This window comes from Amblyraja radiata, chromosome 22, assembly GCF_010909765.2.
Source record: "Amblyraja radiata isolate CabotCenter1 chromosome 22, sAmbRad1.1.pri, whole genome shotgun sequence".
In the NCBI taxonomy this organism is placed as follows: domain Eukaryota; kingdom Metazoa; phylum Chordata; class Chondrichthyes; order Rajiformes; family Rajidae; genus Amblyraja; species Amblyraja radiata.
The window spans coordinates 23,713,746-23,733,512 of NC_045977.1; the positions used below are offsets into that span (position 1 = coordinate 23,713,746).

Genomic DNA, 19,767 nt, shown 5'->3' on the forward strand with positions numbered 1-19,767 from the left:
CACATATCTACTTTCACCCAACCTTTCCCCAAACAAAACAGCGATACTGTTAAGTTGGTCCTCACCTTTCACCCACTAGCCTCCACATCCATGGTGGATGTATGTAACAAGCTGCCAAAGGAGGTAGCTGAGGCAGGTACTATAACAGCATTTAAAAGACATTTAGACAGGAACATGGATACGAAAGATAGATGAAATAGATAGAAATGGGCATAACACTGGCAGATGGGTCCAGCTTGCAGGGGGATCTTGGTTGGCATGGACGAGTTATGCTGAAGGGACTGTTTCTGTTTGTATGACTCTATGTCCTTACATTGGCAGACTCTGATCTCACACAATGTGGCGTGGCTCTCTTACCCCAAATCCTGCCCTGACTCCTTCTTCTGTCGTTGAGCACTGCTCTGGGCTGACATGGTGTTGTGGCAGTCCTCCTCGAGGGATGATTCAGTAGAACTGTGCAAAACAACAGGAATGATGCAGTCATTACAGATAATCTCCGCCCGTGTCCATGGCCAACTAGTGAACATTCCTGGCAGCGGCGTGGGGATTGAGTAAAGATGCAGGGACAGTGACCAGAGCTCATGACCCCAACAAACCCCACACGATCCTGATCTAACACGGGTACCTCACAGTTCCTGAAGTTACCCGTGGAGGATGGAGTGATGACTGGAGTTTGGCCACGTTTGTTTGGCTTGACACAACATTCAACTGTTCAATTAGCAATCCTAGTGGAGGCAAAACTCAGCGATTATGAGGATACTGTGAACCTACCTTTGGAATTCCACTTTGGAAGTTCTGAACCTAGAATAACTAGTATTAAGCAATAAAGTAAATTATGGATAAAGTGAAATTATGGATAAAGATAGGTTTATCCATGCCACTGAATCACATTGAGAACAATACTTGTGCAGACCAACTGGCGGAAGTTTTTGCAGACATTTTCAACCTCTCACTTCTGAGGTCTGAGGTTCCCACCTGCTTTAAGAGGGCATCAATTATACCAGTGCCCAAGAAGAGTAAGGTGATGTGCCTCAATGACTATCGACCAGTGGCACTAACGTCTGTGGTGATGAAGTGCTTTGAGGGGGTGGTTATGGTGCACATCAACTGCTACCTTGACAAGAACCTCGACCAACTACAGTTCGCATACCGCCACAACAGGTCAACGGAGGATGCAATTTCACTGGGTCTCCACTCTGCACTGGACCACTTGGACAATAAAACACCTACGTCAGGCTGTTGTTTATAGACTACAGCTCGGCGTTTAATACCATCATCCCTTCCAACCTGGTTACCAAGCTCTCGGAACTGGGCCTCTGTGCATCCCTGTGCAATTGAATCCTCGACTTCCTCATCCACAGACCACAGTTTGTTCGAATTGGAGGAACCACTTCATCCTCAGTAACAATTAGTACGGGAGCACCTCAAGGCTGCGTGCTCAGCCCCCTGCTTTATATCCATGACTGCGTAGCCGGTCATAGTTCGAACTGCATCATCAAGTTCGTCGATGACACCACTGTGGTTGGACAAATCACAGATAGGGACGAGTCAGAATATAGAAGTGAGATCGACCGACTGACCAAATGGTGCCAGCGCAACAACCTGGCTCTCAACATCAGTAAGACCAAGGAACTGATTGTGGACTTGGTTGGGGAAGAATGAGGACCCACAATGCTGTTCATATCAATGGGACGATGGTGGAGAGGGTCAATAACTTCAAACTCCTGGGCGTGCATATTTCCGAATATCTTTCCTGGACCCAGCACACTGATGCAATTATAAAGAAGGCGCATCAGCGACTCTACTTCCTGAGAAGATTACGGAGATTCGGCATGTCGAAGAGGATTCTCCTAAACGTCTACAGGTGCATGGTAGAGAGCATTCTGATTGGTTGCATCGTAGCCTGGTTCGGCAACTTGATCATCCAGGAGCGAAAAAGACTACAAAAAGTTGTGAACATTGCCCAGTCCATCACCGGCTTTGACCTCACCACTGTCGAAGGAATCTATCGTAGTCGCTGCTTCAAAAAGGCAGCCAAAATCATCATGGACCATCCTGGCCACACACTCATCTCACCATTGCCATCAGGAAGAAGGTACAGGAGCCTGAAAACTGTAAAGTCCTGGTTCAGGAACAGCTTCTTCCCTACAGCCATCAGACTATTAAATACAACAACGAATATACTCTGAACGGCAAAATACTATATTATTATTTGTTATTTGCACTATATTTGTTATTTATTGAACTTTTTCTTTTTTTTCTCTTCCCCTGATATGTACTATGTTTACATAGTCGCATATTCTGTTGTGCTGCAGCAAGTAAGAATTTCATTGTCCCATCCGGAACATATGACAATAAAACACTCTTGACTCTCTTGACTCTTGACATCCATCACATCAAATTACCATTACAGCCCTGTCATCTGATATTGAAGATATTTGTACAGGTACTTGGATAGGAAAGGTTTATAGGGATGTGGGCCAGGCACAGCTTGGATAGGGCATCTTGGTTGGCATGGACAAGTTGCGCTGAAGGACCTGTTTCTGTGCTGTATGACTCTATTGCTCTATCTGACAACCACTCCAACTGCATTGTATGTTCAGAAGTCAAATCTTCCTCCAAGTGTCTTGAAACCAGAGTGCACAGCCCATCTTCACACAAATCTTTCTATAGCAGAAACCAATGTAGCAAACCTGTTACTTGGGAGTGACTGAATAGTTGGAACCATGATTAGAGCACATCAACAAGGATGTCCGTCCATTACCTTTCATCCTGCAGACATGCAAGCCTCATTTTGCCATTTATGTAGCTTGTCTCTGGGGAGGTTCTTTCTTGCTCCCTGCTCCGAAGGTCAATGAAAACTGTCTTTGGTTCATGGGCCTGTTTCATTGGCAGCATTCGTTCCACCTCCAGCGAATGTGAACTTGCTTCAGGACTAGCAACATGAAATGAGGAAACAAAAGTGGCCAACAATGCTTTTATTGAACCAAAAGCAACAATGTGATAATCAATACACTGCCTATGTGGCTGATCTAGGATAATTAACTTAGTGCTCACTCAACTGAGACAAAACTTACATTTCTCGCATACAACTTTACATACGAAATTGGCTTGGTCGGAGTAAAGGGTGGAGGTTTGGTTTTCAGATTGGAGACCAGGGGAGTGCCACAGGGATCGGTGCTGCGTCTCCTGTTGTTCACTATCTCTATTATTGATTTAAATAAGAATGTAGTTGGCATGGTTAGGACGTTTGACGATGTCATTTGAGGGTAAAGTTGGTGGAATATTAGAATAGTGGTCCAGGGAATAGCAGATGGCATTTAAATAAACGTGCAGAATGTTCCATTTGGTAAGTTAATCAGGGCAGGACTCACACAGTAAATGGCAGGGTCCTGTGGAGTGTTGTAAAACAGCAAAACTGAAGGGAGCAAGTACCTACTTCACTGAAAGTCACAACACAGGTAGACAAGATGGTGAAAAAGGCATTTAGCATGCTTGCCTTCAGTGGTCAGGGCGTTGAGTATAGAAGTTGGGATGTCATGTTACAATTGTACAAGAAGTTGGTGAGATCACGCTTGGAGTATTGTGTGCAGTCTGGTCGAGGATGTCAAGGGATGCAGTAAAGATTAACAAGAAAACTACCGGGACTGGGAGCTTCAGTTGTAAGGAGTGACTGGTAAAGCTGGGGCTTTTTCATGGTAAAAAAGTAAAACAAGGTAGGGTCACCCCTAACCCTACATTGCCCTCAACCTTCCAGTTAATTCTGGAATCAATCACTCAACTGCACATATAACCATATAACAATTTTAATTCGGAGTCACGTGAGTGACTACGTGAAGAAGGGCCGTCCGTCTGCGTGCGCGTCATTACGTCTGAACGCAACACGCACGACGGACTGGCAGGCACTGAGTCCTCCCAGGCCGTCGGGATGAGCAGGTAAGGAAAGTTGAATCACTTACATGCGTTTTTTCGGGCTTGAAGTTTTTTTCAGAGCCCAGATGTCGAGGAGACGGCCCGCGGGGATGTCGGCTGCCGAAGACCGCAGCTTTCCAAATAGCGGGCGACGGTCTTGTTCCCGACATTAGCGCCGACAGCAGAATCGGCAGGAGACTTTGCACGGGAGCAGGAGCTCCATGGTTGTCCTGCGGGGCGTAATACCACCCGCAAGTCTAAACGAACCCGTTGACTCAGATGAGTCCGGGGAAGAGGGATACCATCCCTCAACGGAGAGCGTCTGAGGACGACTTCTCCCATATGGAGCAACTCATGGAGAAGTTGCTCCAACAATGATCTGCTCCAAGGGAGGGAGCAGTATCAGCACGGCCTACAGCAGTGCCGGTGCCGGGAGCCTCGCTTCCCGACATTAGCGCCGACAGCAGAATCGGCAGGAGACTTTGCGCAGGAGCAGGAGCTCCGTGGTTGACCTGCGGGACGTAATACCACCCGCAAGTCTAAACGAACCCGTTGACTCAGATGAGTCCAGGGAAGAGGGATACCCTCCCTCAACGGAGAGCGTCTGAGGACGACTTCTCCCACATGGAGCAACATATGGAGAAGTTGCTCCAACAGTGATCTGCTCCAAAGGAGGGAGCAGTATCAGCACGGCCTACAGCAGTGCCGGTGCCGGGAGCCTCGCACATGTGGAAGAAACCACTCTGAATCAGAGTACAAAGAAGAGGGGGGGGGGAACCTTCCCAGGGACAAGCAGAAGAAAGGAAGTAAGTAAGTAAGTTTTACTTATATTGCACTGTTTAAGTCAACATCAAAATGCTTTACATAAAAGGAATAATAAGCTTCCATACAAACAAACAGAAAATAAGTGCTTCTGCAATCATCCAGGTTCCACTGGGTGCTTTCCTGGATGGAATCTAGCTCTTGACAGCCCGGGTATTATGGAGAACCCGCAGGCAGCAGCACCTGTTTTCAGGGCTGCACAAATGTCTCCTGCTCTGAGGAGAGGAGCATTCATGGTCCATTTCAGTCTGACCAAAGCTAGAATCTCATTTAGGTCCACTGGAAGGGCCATGTCAGCACAGGTATCCTCAGGGGCCTGCGGCAGCACCTGTTTTCAGGGCTGCCTACGAACCTCTCTCAGTGGAGGGGAGTGTGAATGATCAGTAGGTAACTGATCTCGAATTTAAAGTATGAACATACTGAAGCATGCATATGGCCTCAAGAGCCAGCAGTTGGCAGAATATCCGCATCGGCGACAACACACCCCACACCTCCATAGGGGGTAAGCGGTTCACTGAATCCGGTGGTAGCTTGAAAGCTGGGCACGGAAATATGATCAGAGTCGTCTTTCAAGGCAGACTCAAAATAATGGCCAGAATTGTCCTACAAGGCAGGCTCAGTATGATGAGGTTTTCAGACCAGACCCAAGCAGAGGTCGGGAGAAACATGGAATCCACACTCCTTACCAGTCCTACTCCCAATCAAGGAGAGAAAAGGAATCCGCATCAGGGGCCTTTGGGCTTACCACAAGACCACCGTTAGCCATGGAGGTAGGTGGGTCTGGGTTTACTGAAACAAGGGGTTGTGGAGCAGTTACATGTTGGTAATTTACTCTTGTGTTCTTGTTCAAAATGACAATAACATTAAATTTCAGAACTGGTTTTTAAAAAAAACAAAAAAACAAACATAAACAGATAATAACGTGATAATTTTACTGCACAACATACACAGGTTCCAAGCAGACTTGGAACTCGGACTGGAATTGTCTTCGAGGCAAGCCCAGTAATTTTGGGCAGGATTGCCATTCAGGACATGTGACAGATGGAGGATGTCACTTCATCCAGGTTTAACTCATTTGTGCAGTATAGACTTTTAGAAACAGTAATTTTGTTACGGTCTAACTACTGTTTTATAGGAGCTTCCTATAAAATGGTCACATGGCATGCATCGACCTCAAAGATGCATACTATTCGGTGTCTATTCACTAAGAACAGGAGATATTTGAAGTTTAACTGGATGGTATTGATCTGCCAAATGGGTTGACATCAGCTCCTAGACTATTGACAAAACTACGGAAACCAATTCTGGGTCTACAAAGGTCTCAGAACCACATAGTAATGGCATATTTGGACAATTTCATATTGGAGGCACCAAGAATTGGCAGAAGCATCAGTCAAAGCAAACCAAAACCCTGTTTGATAGAATTGGTTACCTCATCCATCCAGTTAAATCAAAATTGACACCTACAAGGGTAATTGATTACCTAGATGGTGACTTTGCCTAGGGGCAAACGACTATATTAATCAAGCCTGCTATGACCTGATAGTCAAATACTAGCCATCTATCAGGTAAACAGCGAGTGTAATTGGCAAATAGTAGCCGCATTTCCAGCAGTACGTATGGGCCTTTGCATTACCAGAATTACAGCGAGCAAAGGAACGAACACTCAGATTCCATGCAGGCAAAATTGGCAAAACTATGGATTGCCAGCAGAGGCCTTTGTTGAATAACTACGGTGGATAACGAACGTGAGAAAGCTCAAAGTAAATTTGCTTGAAAGCCATCAAGGGTTCTTCAGACCTATTCTAGCGGCTAAGGATGGGGGGCCACTAACACAGTCTAGAGCTGTGGGGGCAGATGGAATGAGCAGGAGTCTGTAATTCCCCAACACATGGAATCAATTACCCAGAATTGTTCGGGGCACAATTTGGACTCAAGGGGTTCTGTAGCAATATGCAACCGGTGCTTGTTCAAATTCAGATTGATAACACCACTGCGGTGGCACATATCCACTAACAAGGGTGGTGTAAAATCTGTATCTTACGATAGATTGTCGAACCTCATTTGGCACTGGTGTATCAAGAGGAATATTTGGGAAATCTACGAGGTAGATATAATACGTTGACAGATGCTGGATCACGGATGTTTAATAACAACACAGAATGGATGTTGAATCAGGCAGTATTTAACAAAATAACTACACGATTTGGCATACCAGATTTGATCTATTTGCATCTAGACTAAACCATCAGTTACCCAGATATGTGTCCTGCAAGCAGGATCCAGGAACAAAGGCAGTGGATGCTTTCTCCCTCAATTGGGGAGGATTGTTTATGCATGCTTTCCGCAAAATTGTCTCACAAACCGATGCTTGACCAAAATCAAGCAAGACTAAGCCACAGGCATATTAGTAGTGCCAGATTGGCCTACTCAAGCCTGGTCCCCAAAAATTTTGGGAACTATAGTCCAGCCAGTTATGGCTGTACCCAAGAGCAGGGACCTCCTAGTGAACCCAGTTACAGGGCGTAATCATCCACTACACGAACGTATTAACTTGTTGGTCTGCAGATTCTGAGGAGGCCATTTCAAGGCATAGGACTGTCCGAACAAATACAACACAGTTCGGATAACAGATGTCTTGGAGTTTCCTATCAACTCTGTACTATAACTATAAACAAAGTTATAGTGCAATCAATAGTGCCAGAGGCGCACTTTCCTCCTATCTGATGCTGCAAGCAGGACACAGGTAGATAGGAACGCACCCCTTTACAACAAAATTCATGAAGATAATTTACAATCTAATACCTCTAAGACCAAGGTACATGGACATGGGATGTGAGCGTGGTACTAACCCTACTTTGACAGTGGGGACCGCCTATAACTAACCCTGAAGGTGGTATGCTGACAAAGAGTCCAGACACTGCAAAAGCTACAGTTGGACCACATGACCACCAATATGAACAACATAACATTCGTAATCAGGAACCTGATATAAACATAGCAGGCCAGGAATGCCAGGGATGGAGATCCAGTTCTTGGCATATCCAGAGGACCTACGGTTGTGTGTGTGGTAACATACTAACACCACTATCTGAGAGTTACGGAGAACCACAGAGGCTCAGAACAGACCAGAAGGTGTCAACACAAACCATCTGCAGATGGTCAAAGGGGGTAATGGCGGTAACAGAGTGAACGTTCATATGGTTAAATCTCACTCCACCAGGGCTGCATCTACGTCGGCAGCAAGAGCAATGGACGTGCCTCTTGACAACATCCTAGTGGCTGCAGGATGGACGAATGAAATAACGGTCCACCGGTTTTATAACAAACCTATTACCGGACTGGGGGTGTTTGCACGTACCATTTTAAGTTCTGTCCCATAGTTTAACCCCAAGGTTGGGAGGGGAAACTAGTTTTTAAAAACTTTTCTTTCATTTAAAGCATCAGTGTCCTTACTTAACTACGTAATGTCTGAATGCTTTAATGATTACACGCATCCATGGTCAATCCATTCAGTGTGTGACGCCTAGATTCGTAACCGGCGTAAAATTACAGAGCTTTGAAATCTTCACGTAGTCACTCACGTGACTCCGAAGTAAAATAGTAAGATTAAACGAGAACTTACCAGTTTGAAGTTTGATCTTGATTTTATGAGGAGTTACGATGAGCGATTACGTGCCCACCGCTCCCACCCTCATACTATCAAGGTCACATGGAAGTTCTAGTTTCTTCAATCTTACTATTCTCAGGTCTTCTTTTTATCTGTGATTTAACACCGCTGCTTTGAAGATTGACGCGCACGCAGACGGACGGCCCTTCTTCACGTAATCGCTCATCGTAACTCCTCATAAAATCAAGATCAAACTTCAAACTGGTAAGTTCTCGTTTAATCTTACTATTACAGCACGGAAACAGGCCATCTCGGCCCTTCTAGTCCGTGCCGAACACTTATTCTCCCCTAGTCCCATCTACCTGCACTCAGACCATAACCCTCCATTTCTTTCCCGTCCATATAACTATCCAATTTATTTTTAAATGATAAAATCGAACCTGCCTCCACCACCTCCACTGGAAGCTCATTCCACACAGCTACCACTCTCTGAGTAAAGAAGTTCTCCCTCATGTTACCCCTAAACTTCTGTCCCTTAATTCTCAAGTCATGTCCTCTTGTTTGAATCTTCCCTACTCTGTGGGAAAAGCTTATCCAAATCAACTCTGTCTATTGGTGGGAATCAACAATGACCAGTTAATCTACCAACCTGCAACTGTTTGGGATATGGGAGGAAACTGGAGCATCCACAGGAAGCCCAGTGACAGAGAAAGTGCAGTCTCCAAACAGACAGGACTGCATTGAACCCTCCACCTGCTGCGACACTGGGCTGCCCTCATCGCTGCTTGGGAGAAATACCTGTGTACCAATCCTGGTTTACCTACAAATCCACTGAGTTGACAGGTGCTTTGAGATATCCTAAAAATTATAAAGAGCAGTACATAACTTTTCTTTAGTTCCATAACTTAATCACTGAATGAGATGTGGCCACCATTAAACAAAAGCAACTAATTCCCTTCCAAAATTTCGATCAGAAGAGCTTAACAGTTGCCAGGTATTTTATTACTTATTCCTATTCTCTAAAGTCAAATTAGAAGCACAATCTCCAAAAATATATACTTTGATTGAATTTAACTATTTATTTACCTGAGAACTTTGTTTAGACCATTGGTTGTGGTTCCCTCAGACCTGGTCCGCGACTCCCTTTTGGACTGGTGTTCTCCAGTACACGTTGATGCTCGGTTATTTGATGTGGCAACTTCTCCCGACTGCTTAGTACACAACAAGGCGAGCTGTTCCATCAGGTTCTTCTCACTGTTTACACGAGAATGCACTGCACAGCAAGGAAAGAAAGAATACTCACCCGTGTACGAGCCGATTTCACTTTGCCTATTTTCTCTGACATCATAGCACTTGTATGACGATCAAATAAAGTGGAACCACAGGACATCCCACTGCAGCGCTGGAAACATGTTCCAGAGGTGGCCAAACTGAACCAAGTTGATCCTGTATATCCCCCAACAATATGGGGAGTTCCCATGTCTGTCACAAAAGCACGACTGCTCCAATCTGACTAACTACCAAACTAGTCTACTTTCAAGCATTGACAAGTGATGAAAGGGGTTGTCAGTAATGCTATTAAGCAGCAGAATCTTTTGAGAAATGCCCACATCATACCCGGGGCTAACCCATCAGAGAGAACAATACCTTTGAAAATGGTTCACTTCTATTGTTCTTGGACACAATTTACTAACATGTAGCAGTTGACCTTTCATATTTCTCCAGGAAATGACACTGGTGATAAGGGCACACACAATCAATATCAGGCAGATTTCTCACCTTCTTTCCAACTCTAGATAGAAGATTAATCTTGGCTCATAGAATCTGTGGTGATTGTTACCCTGACATCAATGCTGTCAGTGAACCAATTGTCAGAGAGGAGAGAGCAAATGTAACTAAGTCAATGCAAATGTGATCCCTGTTTACCTGAACCAGACGAAGAACTGTTGACAAGATGCTCCAGACGAGGGCCGTGGTCTTTCACATCACTGCTGTGGACCTCCACTTGCTGCAGGCTGCGGAGAATTTCATCCAAGTCCACTTCCTCTAAACTCTATAAACAGTGATGGCAAGTCAGCTTGTTGGGTCTGAACATTAACTGATATTTAAAATTTGGTGAAAGCATTTGTTGAGCAAATACAACGTAACGTACACCTTATGAAGACTAACTCTTGTCCTGTCTTGTGAAAAAGATAATGGAGCCTGGACTGGAGCAGAAAGTTTCACCTTCGCCCACAGCCGGAAGAGGACGGGAGATCATGCGACTGCCAGTCAGGTCGAACATTCAGGTCTCTCATCTAGCAATGCTGTCAGTTAGTGGCACACCTGCATGGAAACCTAAAAGTCTAACTTATTGTGTTCAGTCAAGTAAGGGACCAGAAGTTACATAAAGCATGGAACAGTGCAGCATGGAAACAGGCCCTCGGCCCGCAGTGTCTGTGTCAAACATGATGCCAAGTTAAACTAATCTCCACTGCCTGTACGTGATTCATATTCCTCCATGCCCCGCATATCCATGTGCCTAGCCAAAAGCCTCTTATACCACTATCATATCTGTCCCAACCACCACCCCTAGCAGCGTATTCCAGGCACCCTGCACACGCTGTATAAAAACTTGTCCCGCACATCTCCTTTAAACTTTGCCCCTCTCACCTTAAAGCTATGCCCTCTAGTCTTTGACATTTCTTCCACCCTGCGGAAAAGGTTCAGACTGTCTACCAGAACCTGACGCTCCAGCAGAAACAATCCAAGTTTGTCCAACCTCTGCTTTTAGCTAATACCCTCTAATCCAGGCAATATCTTGGTAAATCCCTCCTGCACCCTTTCCAAAGCCTCCACCATCCACTCTGTAATGGGACGACTAGAACTGCACACAATACTCCAAATGCGGCCTGACTAAAGTTCCTGCACTTTCTTCTCTGCCGTTCTAAAATATCTGAGTCAACAGATACCTTAGAGAGAATATTCTTTGGGTAATTTAGTTTATCTGATCTGTCACTTGTCCTCGTTTGTGTCTGGTTAAGTTCTTGCCCCGAGTGGAAAGAGTACCAAATATTCATATTTATTAGCTGAAACCTTCAGTCCTTCTGAGTGTCAATTGGTCCAAGTCATAAGATGTAACTGATTGATATTCTAACTCTGTTACTCTGCCTCTCTGAAACATCTTTAGAAAACACAGGCAGCTTTGACAAAAGGAGGGGAATATTTATCAGCTCACCTCTAAAGAAAGAATAGGTGGCTTATGAGCGTAACATCCAGTTGGTTCCCCTCTGCTTAGCTTTTCCTTTGATATTTGTTTCTGTTCTTGATTTTGACTATAGTTCATTTGCTGCTGGTCAGGAGGTGATTCCGTGCCCAGGATACTTTGTGAGGTGCTTTCTGAGACATTTTTCACAAAGTCCTTTGTGGTTGTTAATTCAGAAAGTTCAGTTATGGCTTTAGCTGGGAGACACCAGCAATCCGAATTCCCATCTCCACTGGCTCGGCACTTCAGGCTTTTCTCTTCCTTGCTGCTGATAACCTTTTGCCTTTGGGAAGAATGTGGGTCTCCTCCACCATTGTTCCTCAAGACTGTAAGGTGCTCCTTTGTATCAGGCTTGGACACTGTTTCTGATGGCAGTGAGCTCTGATCCATGATAAACCCTACTGAGGATGTTGAATCAGTGGGGTTGTCATCACTAAAGGAACCAGGTTTGCCCTCAGCGTGTTTATTGATGCCACTGGATTTTTTCAAGTGCCAGGTGGTCTCACCCCAAAAGTCCTCATGATGATCAGTGTTCCTGCCGTTGTTCTCTGTTGACCAAGCCTCTAGTGGTAACCTTGCAGATTCCAGCATCTCCTGCGGATATTCAGAAATCATTTTCACCACAATGTTTATGTAACTAGAAGACTAGGAATGTGAGGCAGAGGAAAATATTAAAAAAATTGGTGTGTGACTGAGGGCTGATCTTATAGAGGTATACAAAATCATGAGGAGAATAGAAAGGGTGAATACACCAGGTGAATTAGTTTTTTACCCAGGCTAAGAGAATCAAGAACAAGAGGTCACAGGTTTGAGTTGAGAGGGGTAAGATTCAATAGGAACCTGAGTGGGTATATGGAATGAGCTTCCAGAGGAAATAGTTGAGGCAGATACAGTGCCCTCCATAAGGTTTGGGACAAAGACCCGTCATTTATTTTCATTTCACCATGTAGAAATTACAGCTGTGTTTATACATAGTTCCCCCCCATTTCAGGGCACCATAGTGTTTAGGAAACGTGGTTTCACAGGTATTTGTAATTGCTCAGGTGTGTTTAATTGCCTCCTTAATGCAGTTATGCGAGCTCTCAGCACCTAGTCTTTCCATCACCTTTGGAAACTTTTATTGCTGTTTATCAAAATGAGGACCAAAGTTGTGCCAATGAAAGTCAAATAAGTCATTATGAGACTGAGAAACAAAAATAAAACTGTTAGAGACATCAGCCAAACCTTAGGCTTACCAAAGTCAACTGTTTGGAACATCATTAAGACGAAAGAGATCACTGGTGAACTTACTAATCACAAAGGGACAAGCCAAGGAAGATCTTCACAGCTGATGATATGGAAGTTATATAGAATGTATATAGAAGAAACACGTTACTTCTTAAATATAACCAATATGCTTAAAAACAGTAAAGCTCGCAGCTGTCAGCTATTTTTTGTGTGCTCAGAAGTCAAGGCGCAAAAACATGTTATTTGCTTAGTTTATATTTTGCTTTAGACTAGAACTTTATGATAACTTAGAAATTGAAAAGAAAAGAAAAAAGGACAGTACAAGGTTAAAGTTTGTAAAAACATACGCACTAAGCAGCCAAAGATAAGAACTGAAATTGCAATAAAATACTGCGTGAAAGGATAGTTCAGTGAGCATTTTGGAGAATGGCAAAGCTGTGCTATCTCCGAGTGTTCCAGGCCCAGATTTGTGCACATTAAAGGCCTCTCGTCTTCTTGAAGAATTCTCCTTGTCTGTGTCATTTATATCTTTAATTTGAGTCATCTAAACCACGACAATGACAGAAGAATTCTCTATAATGAAGAAAAATCCCCAAACACCTGTCCGACAGATCAGAAACACTCTTCAGGAGTCAGGTATGGATTTGTCAATGACCACTGTCCGCAGAAGACTTCATGAACAGAAATACAGACGCTGCACTGCAAGATGCAAACAACTGGTTAGCCACAAAAATAGGATGGCTTTTTGTGGCCAGGTTACAGTTTGCAAAGAAGAACTTAAAAGAGCAACCACAGTTCTGGAAAACGGTCTTGCGGACAGATGAGATGAAGATTAACTTATACCAGAGTGATGGCAAGAGCAAAGTATGGAGGAGAGAAGGAACTGCCCAAGATCCAAAGCATACCGCCTCATCTGTGAAACACAGTGGTGGGGGTGTCATGGCCTGTGCATGTATGGCTGCTGAAGGTACTGGCTCACTTATCTTCATTGATGATACAACTGCTGATGATAGTAAAATTCTGATGTATATAGACACATCCTATCTGCTCGAGTTTAAACAAATGCTTCAAAACTCATTGGCCGGTGGTTCATTCTACAGCAAGACAATGATCCCAAACACACTGTTAAAACACCAAAGGAGTTTTTCAAAGCTAAAATATGGTCAATTCTTGAGTGGCCAAGTCTATTACCCGATCTGAACCCAATAGAGCATGCCTTTTAAATGCTGAAGAGAAAACTGAAGGGGACTAGCCCCCAAAAGAAGCATAAGCTAAAGATGGCTTCAAAACAGGCCTGGCTGAGTATCACCAGAGAAGACACCCAGCAACTGGTGATGTCCATGAATCGCAGAATTCAAGCAGTCATTGCATGCAAAGGATATGCAACAAAATACTAAACATGACTACTTTCATTTACATGACATTGCTGTGTCCCAAACATTATGGTGCACTGAAATGGGGGGACTATGTATAAACACTGCTGTCATTTCTACATGGTGAAACCAAAATGTATAAAAATGGCCTTTATTAAAATCTGACATTGTACACTTTAACCACATGTGATTTTTTTACTATTACAAATCTCAAATTGTGGAGTACAGAGGCAAATAAATAAATGATGGGTCTTTGTCCAAAACATTATGGAGGGCACTGTATAATAACATTTGGACAGATACATGGATAGGAAAGATTTAGAGGGATATGGGCTAAAAGGGGGTAAATGAGACAAGCTTAGTGCGGGCATCTTGGTCGGCATGGACAAGTTGGGCCGAAGTGCCTATTTCCGTGCTCTAAGTATTGATAAGATGGAAAGCAGGTCAGAGTTAGAGTTACAACAAGGCAATCAGAATTCTTTAGCATGGATTCCCATGCAACAAAGTCTCACCAAGAAGCAAACCATGACATTTCTATCCTAGATAAATTCAAGATAGAGTCATACAGCATGGATACAGGCTTCTTCTTCTTCTTCTTGCATTTGAGGCAGCAGAAGTCTGCAGCAGGGTGATGCCATCCGGTTCGATATCCGTAGATGCCCGCCCTAAAAAGGGCACAAGCTCTGGATTGGCGCTGCTGCTGTCTCTGCTTGTTTTCGTTCGCCTGAATGAGGTCAGTTGACAGGACTCACCACGGGGAGGTCGACAACATGAGTATTCAGACCAACTCGTCCATGTCAACCAAGAAGCCCCTTCTAAGATAGACCCATATCTCTGCATTTGGCCCATATCCCTCTCAACATTTCCTATCCAAGATGTTACTCGTAGAGTTATAGAGTGATACAGTGTGGGAAAACAGACCCTTCGCCTCAACTGGCCCACACCGGCCAACATGTCCCAGCTACACGAGTCTCACCTGCCAGCATTTGGTCCATATCCTTCCAAAGCTGTCCTATTTATGTGTCTGTCTAACTGCTTCTTAAATGTTGGGATAGATCCTGCCTCAACTATCTCCTCTGACAGCTTGTTCCATACACCCAGCACAGTTTGTGTGAAAAAGTTACCCCTCAGATTCCTGTTAAATATCTATTTTTAAATCTTTTCCCTTTCACCTTAAACCTATGTCCTCTGGTCCTCAATTCACTTACTCTGGGCAAGAGACTCTGTACATCTACCCGATCTATTCCTCTCATGATCTTATACACCTCTATAAGATCACCCCTCATCCTCCTACGCTCCAAGGAATAGAGTCCCAGCCTATTCAAACTCTCCCTATAGCTCACACCCTCTAATCCTGGCCACATCCTCGTTAATTTTCTCTGTACCCTTTCCAGCTTGACAACATCTTTCCCATAACACGGTGCCCAGAACTGAACACAATACATTAAATGTGGCCTCACCAACATCTTATAGAACTGCAACATGACCTCCCAACTTCTATACTCAATACTCTGATGAAGGCCAATGTGCCAAATGCCTTTTTAACCACCGTCAGGGAACTATGCACCTGCACTCCTAGATCCCTCTGGTCTACAACATAACCCAGAGCCCTACCATTCACTGTGCAGGTTCTGCCCATGTTAGACTTCCCAAAACACCTCAAATTTTTCTGTATTCAATTTCATAATTCCAAAAATGGTACCCTTTTATTCAGAACAGCCTGCATTTTGTTTCTTGTCCTGCCTTCCACCTTATGGAATAGAGAGTAGAGTAAAACTCTGGTAATCCACAATCTGATTGCATGAAAATCTCACTGGCTTGGCACTGACTCAGTGGGTATTGCTTTCCACTCGCCCACAAACACACTAGGGTCGCAGTTCCTAAATTCTCTTGAAACTTGCAAAGTTACTGTTTTCGGCATTCCCCAGAGAATAACCTGGTTTTGTTTCCTGTAGTCCCTTGAAACTCACTGGGTACACTGTAAACTTTATTATACTATTCTACTGTGTAATATCTTTTTAAAAATCAATTACAATAATTATGGAGCATTTATCGAAATAACGTCCAATTTTATAGTAAATCTGTTGTTGTCACATCACCAAAGTCGTGAACTTGCCCGATTAACAGATTCATACTTTTTTTATATTTAAGCCTGAGCGGTTCAGTTTATCCCAGATTTGTATGCTGTCCACTGATGTAATTTACACCAATGATATTGTACATTTCTTTAGCAAGGGGTGGAGTTGATTTATTGCAAAATTGTCAAGCAAAGGGATAACAATCAGCAGCTCTAATGTGGTGATGAACAGGATGTGGCCAACTCTGTTCACCTGATCAACACTAACTAACCTTTGGCTGCAGAGCTGAGCAGAGTGCGGCCCCTTCGAAATGAGAGAGGGAGACAGAGAGAGGGAGACAGAGAGAGGGAGACAAGAGAGAAAACGAGGGAACGTGAGAGGAATCAGTTATCTGAGGACATATAGTCTAGAGCACTGTGGTGAAGGTGACGTATGGTAGCCTAAGTAAGCACTTGGTGGTGTATGGTGCATTTGATTTCCTAGTGTCAAGGATGTTGCCTGTTTTACTGCCATGGACAGCACCCACCCCACAAGACACCACCTCCATCATGCGTACTTCAGTGCACTCCCACTGCCGCTGCAAACTTCAGCCTTGCATTCCAGATGCAAAAAAGCATTCCTAGCGCTGTGGCAAGCTGTAAAACAGATGTTCTGTAACAGACTTGAGCAGAGTTTGTCCCACAATGGAAGCAGCTGGTGTGGGTCAAAGCTGAAGCATTGACTGCAATTAAAATTGACTCCTGTATAAAACAGAATAGTGTGCAGATATTGAATAGAATTGAGTTTAGAAGGATGAGAGGGAATCTTATTGAAACATATAAGATTGTCAAGGGTTTGGACACGCTGGAGGCAGGAAACATGTTCCTGATGTTAGGGGAGTCCAGAACCAAGGGCCACAGTTTAAGAATAAGGAGTAAGCCATTTAGAACGGAGACTAGGAAACACTTTTTCTCACAGAGAGTGGTGAGTCTGTGGAATTCTCTGCCTCTGAGGGCGGTGGAGGCAGGTTATCTGGATACTTTCAAGAGAGAGCTAGATAGGGTTCTTAAAGTTAGCAGAGTCAGGGGATATGGGGAGAAGGCAGGAACGGGGTACTGATTTGGGATGATCAGCCATGATCACATTGAATGGCAGTGCTGGCTCGAAGGGCCAAATGGCCTAGTCCTGCACCTATTGTCTATTGTCTAATAGAGTGCAGCCCCACAGAGGTGTCAAGGCAGTGGGATTTGTATTAACGATTGGATCTTTACCTCAAGGACGGGGTCTTCAAGGGATATGTCCTTCAGATCCTCTGGCAGGCATGAAATCAGCCCAGTTGTTCCTCGCTGGAAAATAGCAACTTCACCGTCTTCTGAGCTTGACTGTACAAAACAGAACATGAAATCTCAGAACAGAGTGGAGAAGAGCTGAATCAGGCCACTGCGCTACCTGGATATGTGGACCTAATTTGTGCTGAAGGGCCAGTTTCTAGTAGAACAATGCCAATCTTGACAGAACCATTTATCGGGCCATCCTGTCTATACACATAGACTTTAGAGATGCAATGTGGAAACAGGTTCTTTGGCCCACAAGGGGCAATTTGCAATTAACAGAAGCCAATTAAGCTACAAACTTGTACGTTTTTGGAGTGTGAGAAACTAAAACTACTGGAGAAAACCCACACGATCACAGGGAGAACGTACAAACGCCGACAAAGACAGTACCCATACTCAGGATCGAACCTGGGTGTCTGGCGCTGTAAGGTAGCAGCTCTACTGCTGCACCACTGTTTGTCTCTGTGGATAGATGTTAATTTGCATCGCCTTGCTATTTGCTTACATAGGAAAGGAGGGCAGCGGCAGGCAGTATGTAGGACAGTTCAGTACTTTGTAACTGTTGGCGCCAGATACGTGGCAACACTTGTGTACTGCCCGGGTTGTATGCACACAAAGCATTTCCCTAGTACCTCGGTGCTCTGTGAACATGTGACAATAAAGTATCATTAATTCATTCACTCACATGAGCCAATTAGGAAGGATGATTTGATGCTTATTGGTGTAGGAAGGAACTGCAGATGGACACAAAATACTGGGGCCTCAGCGGGTCAGGCAGCATCTGGAGAAAAGGAACAGTGACGTTATGGGTCTGAAGAAGGGTTCCAACCCAAAACATCAGCTGTTCCTTTTCTCCCATGATGATTATTATCATGGTATCTATATTGTTCTCCCTAACACTGTCCAGCAGGTGGGAAGGTTCACTGCAAATACCCTACACCCAATATAGTCAGACTTATTTTGCCTGCTCTGAGATCTTGTTCATAGCCTGAAATGAATCTTGCATTTCTGGTTGCATTACGGGATGTAGATGCTTTGGATAGGATGCAGAAGAACTCTTAGAGGGCATTAACTACAAATTCTTGATTAGCAAGGGTGTCAAACGTTACAGGGTGAAGACAGGATAATGGGTTTGAGAGGTAAAGATAGATCAGCCACGATTGAATGGCAGAGTAGACTCAATTGGCCAAATGGCCTGATTCTGCTCCTATGACTAATGAACATAAAGAGGTCAGACAAACTTGGATTGATTTTTGTGGAGTTTCAAAGGTTATGAACACCTGATGAAATGTATAAAATTGTGAGAGGCATAGATAGGATAGAAAGTCAGAACCTTTTCCCCAAAGTGGAAATGGCAAGGATTAGAGGGTATAGCTTTAAGGTGAGAGGAGGAAAGCTTAAAGGAGATGGAAACTTTTTTGACACAGAACAATAGGTGCCTGGAATGTACTGCCAGGGAAGGTGGTGGAAGTAGATACAATAGAATTTAGATAGGCACATGAACAGGCAAGGAATGGAGAGATGTGGATAGACCCTGTCCATATAGATGGGATTAGTTAAAATTGTTAAAATACTAAGTTGAAATAGGCATTATCCTTTGGTAAGAACTAAACTTTCCTTCCCCTAGTGAGCTTCACCTAGTGGGCTTTTCTTGTGCTGTAGTAAGTGGGAATATTCATTATCCTTTGGTAAGATCTAAACTTTTCTTCCCCTAGTGAGCTGCCATTCTTACTGCCAGGGCATATCAGGAAATAAGAAATCATCTCACCATCAGTTCAGCTCAGGAAATGTCCTTTTATATTTAATATATATATTTTTATCTTTAGGATTCCAACGCTAAGACTTACTGATGAAAAGTCTGAGTCCAGGGAGGGCAGTTCATCTTTAACATGTGCAAATATCATATCCCAGTATGATTTGTAACCATAATGTGCAGTTGTTACGCAGTCATTAGTTCTCCGCAGTTCACCGCGGCTTTCATCAACGGCTGGTTTCCGATTATCATTTGAAGTCATATCTATTTAGGGCTCTGCCTCTTCACGTAGCAAGTATCTGAAAGCAGATGCAATTTACTGGTTTGTTAATTATTGAATATGTTCAGAGGATTCAGTAGCATGAATCCATGAGTAAAAGAAAGATCTTCCCACATGATCAATGTTCTTTTGATCCTGGAGCTAGTTCAAAAGGA

At 43.9% G+C, this 19,767-nt stretch overlaps 1 protein-coding gene across 3 annotated transcripts in view; it reads right to left on the minus strand.

Annotated features, from left to right (window-relative positions):
- Positions 1-19,767, minus strand: part of dnaaf8 (dynein axonemal assembly factor 8) — a 54,342-nt gene that overhangs the window by 31,491 nt on the left and 3,084 nt on the right. For 2 of the 3 annotated variants that reach the window (XM_033040713.1, XM_033040712.1), the window contains exons 2-8: positions 19,427-19,631; positions 17,517-17,627; positions 11,562-12,182; positions 10,271-10,397; positions 9,431-9,617; positions 2,765-2,935; positions 358-453 (exon numbers count right to left, since the gene is read on the minus strand). In XM_033040713.1, the coding sequence (XP_032896604.1) occupies positions 358-453; positions 2,765-2,935; positions 9,431-9,617; positions 10,271-10,397; positions 11,562-12,182; positions 17,517-17,627; positions 19,427-19,594 (1,481 nt within the window). In that variant the 5' untranslated portion in view covers positions 19,595-19,631. The remainder of the gene's footprint in view (positions 1-357; positions 454-2,764; positions 2,936-9,430; positions 9,618-10,270; positions 10,398-11,561; positions 12,183-17,516; positions 17,628-19,426; positions 19,632-19,767) is intronic. The other variant, XM_033040714.1, reaches the window with a different exon arrangement.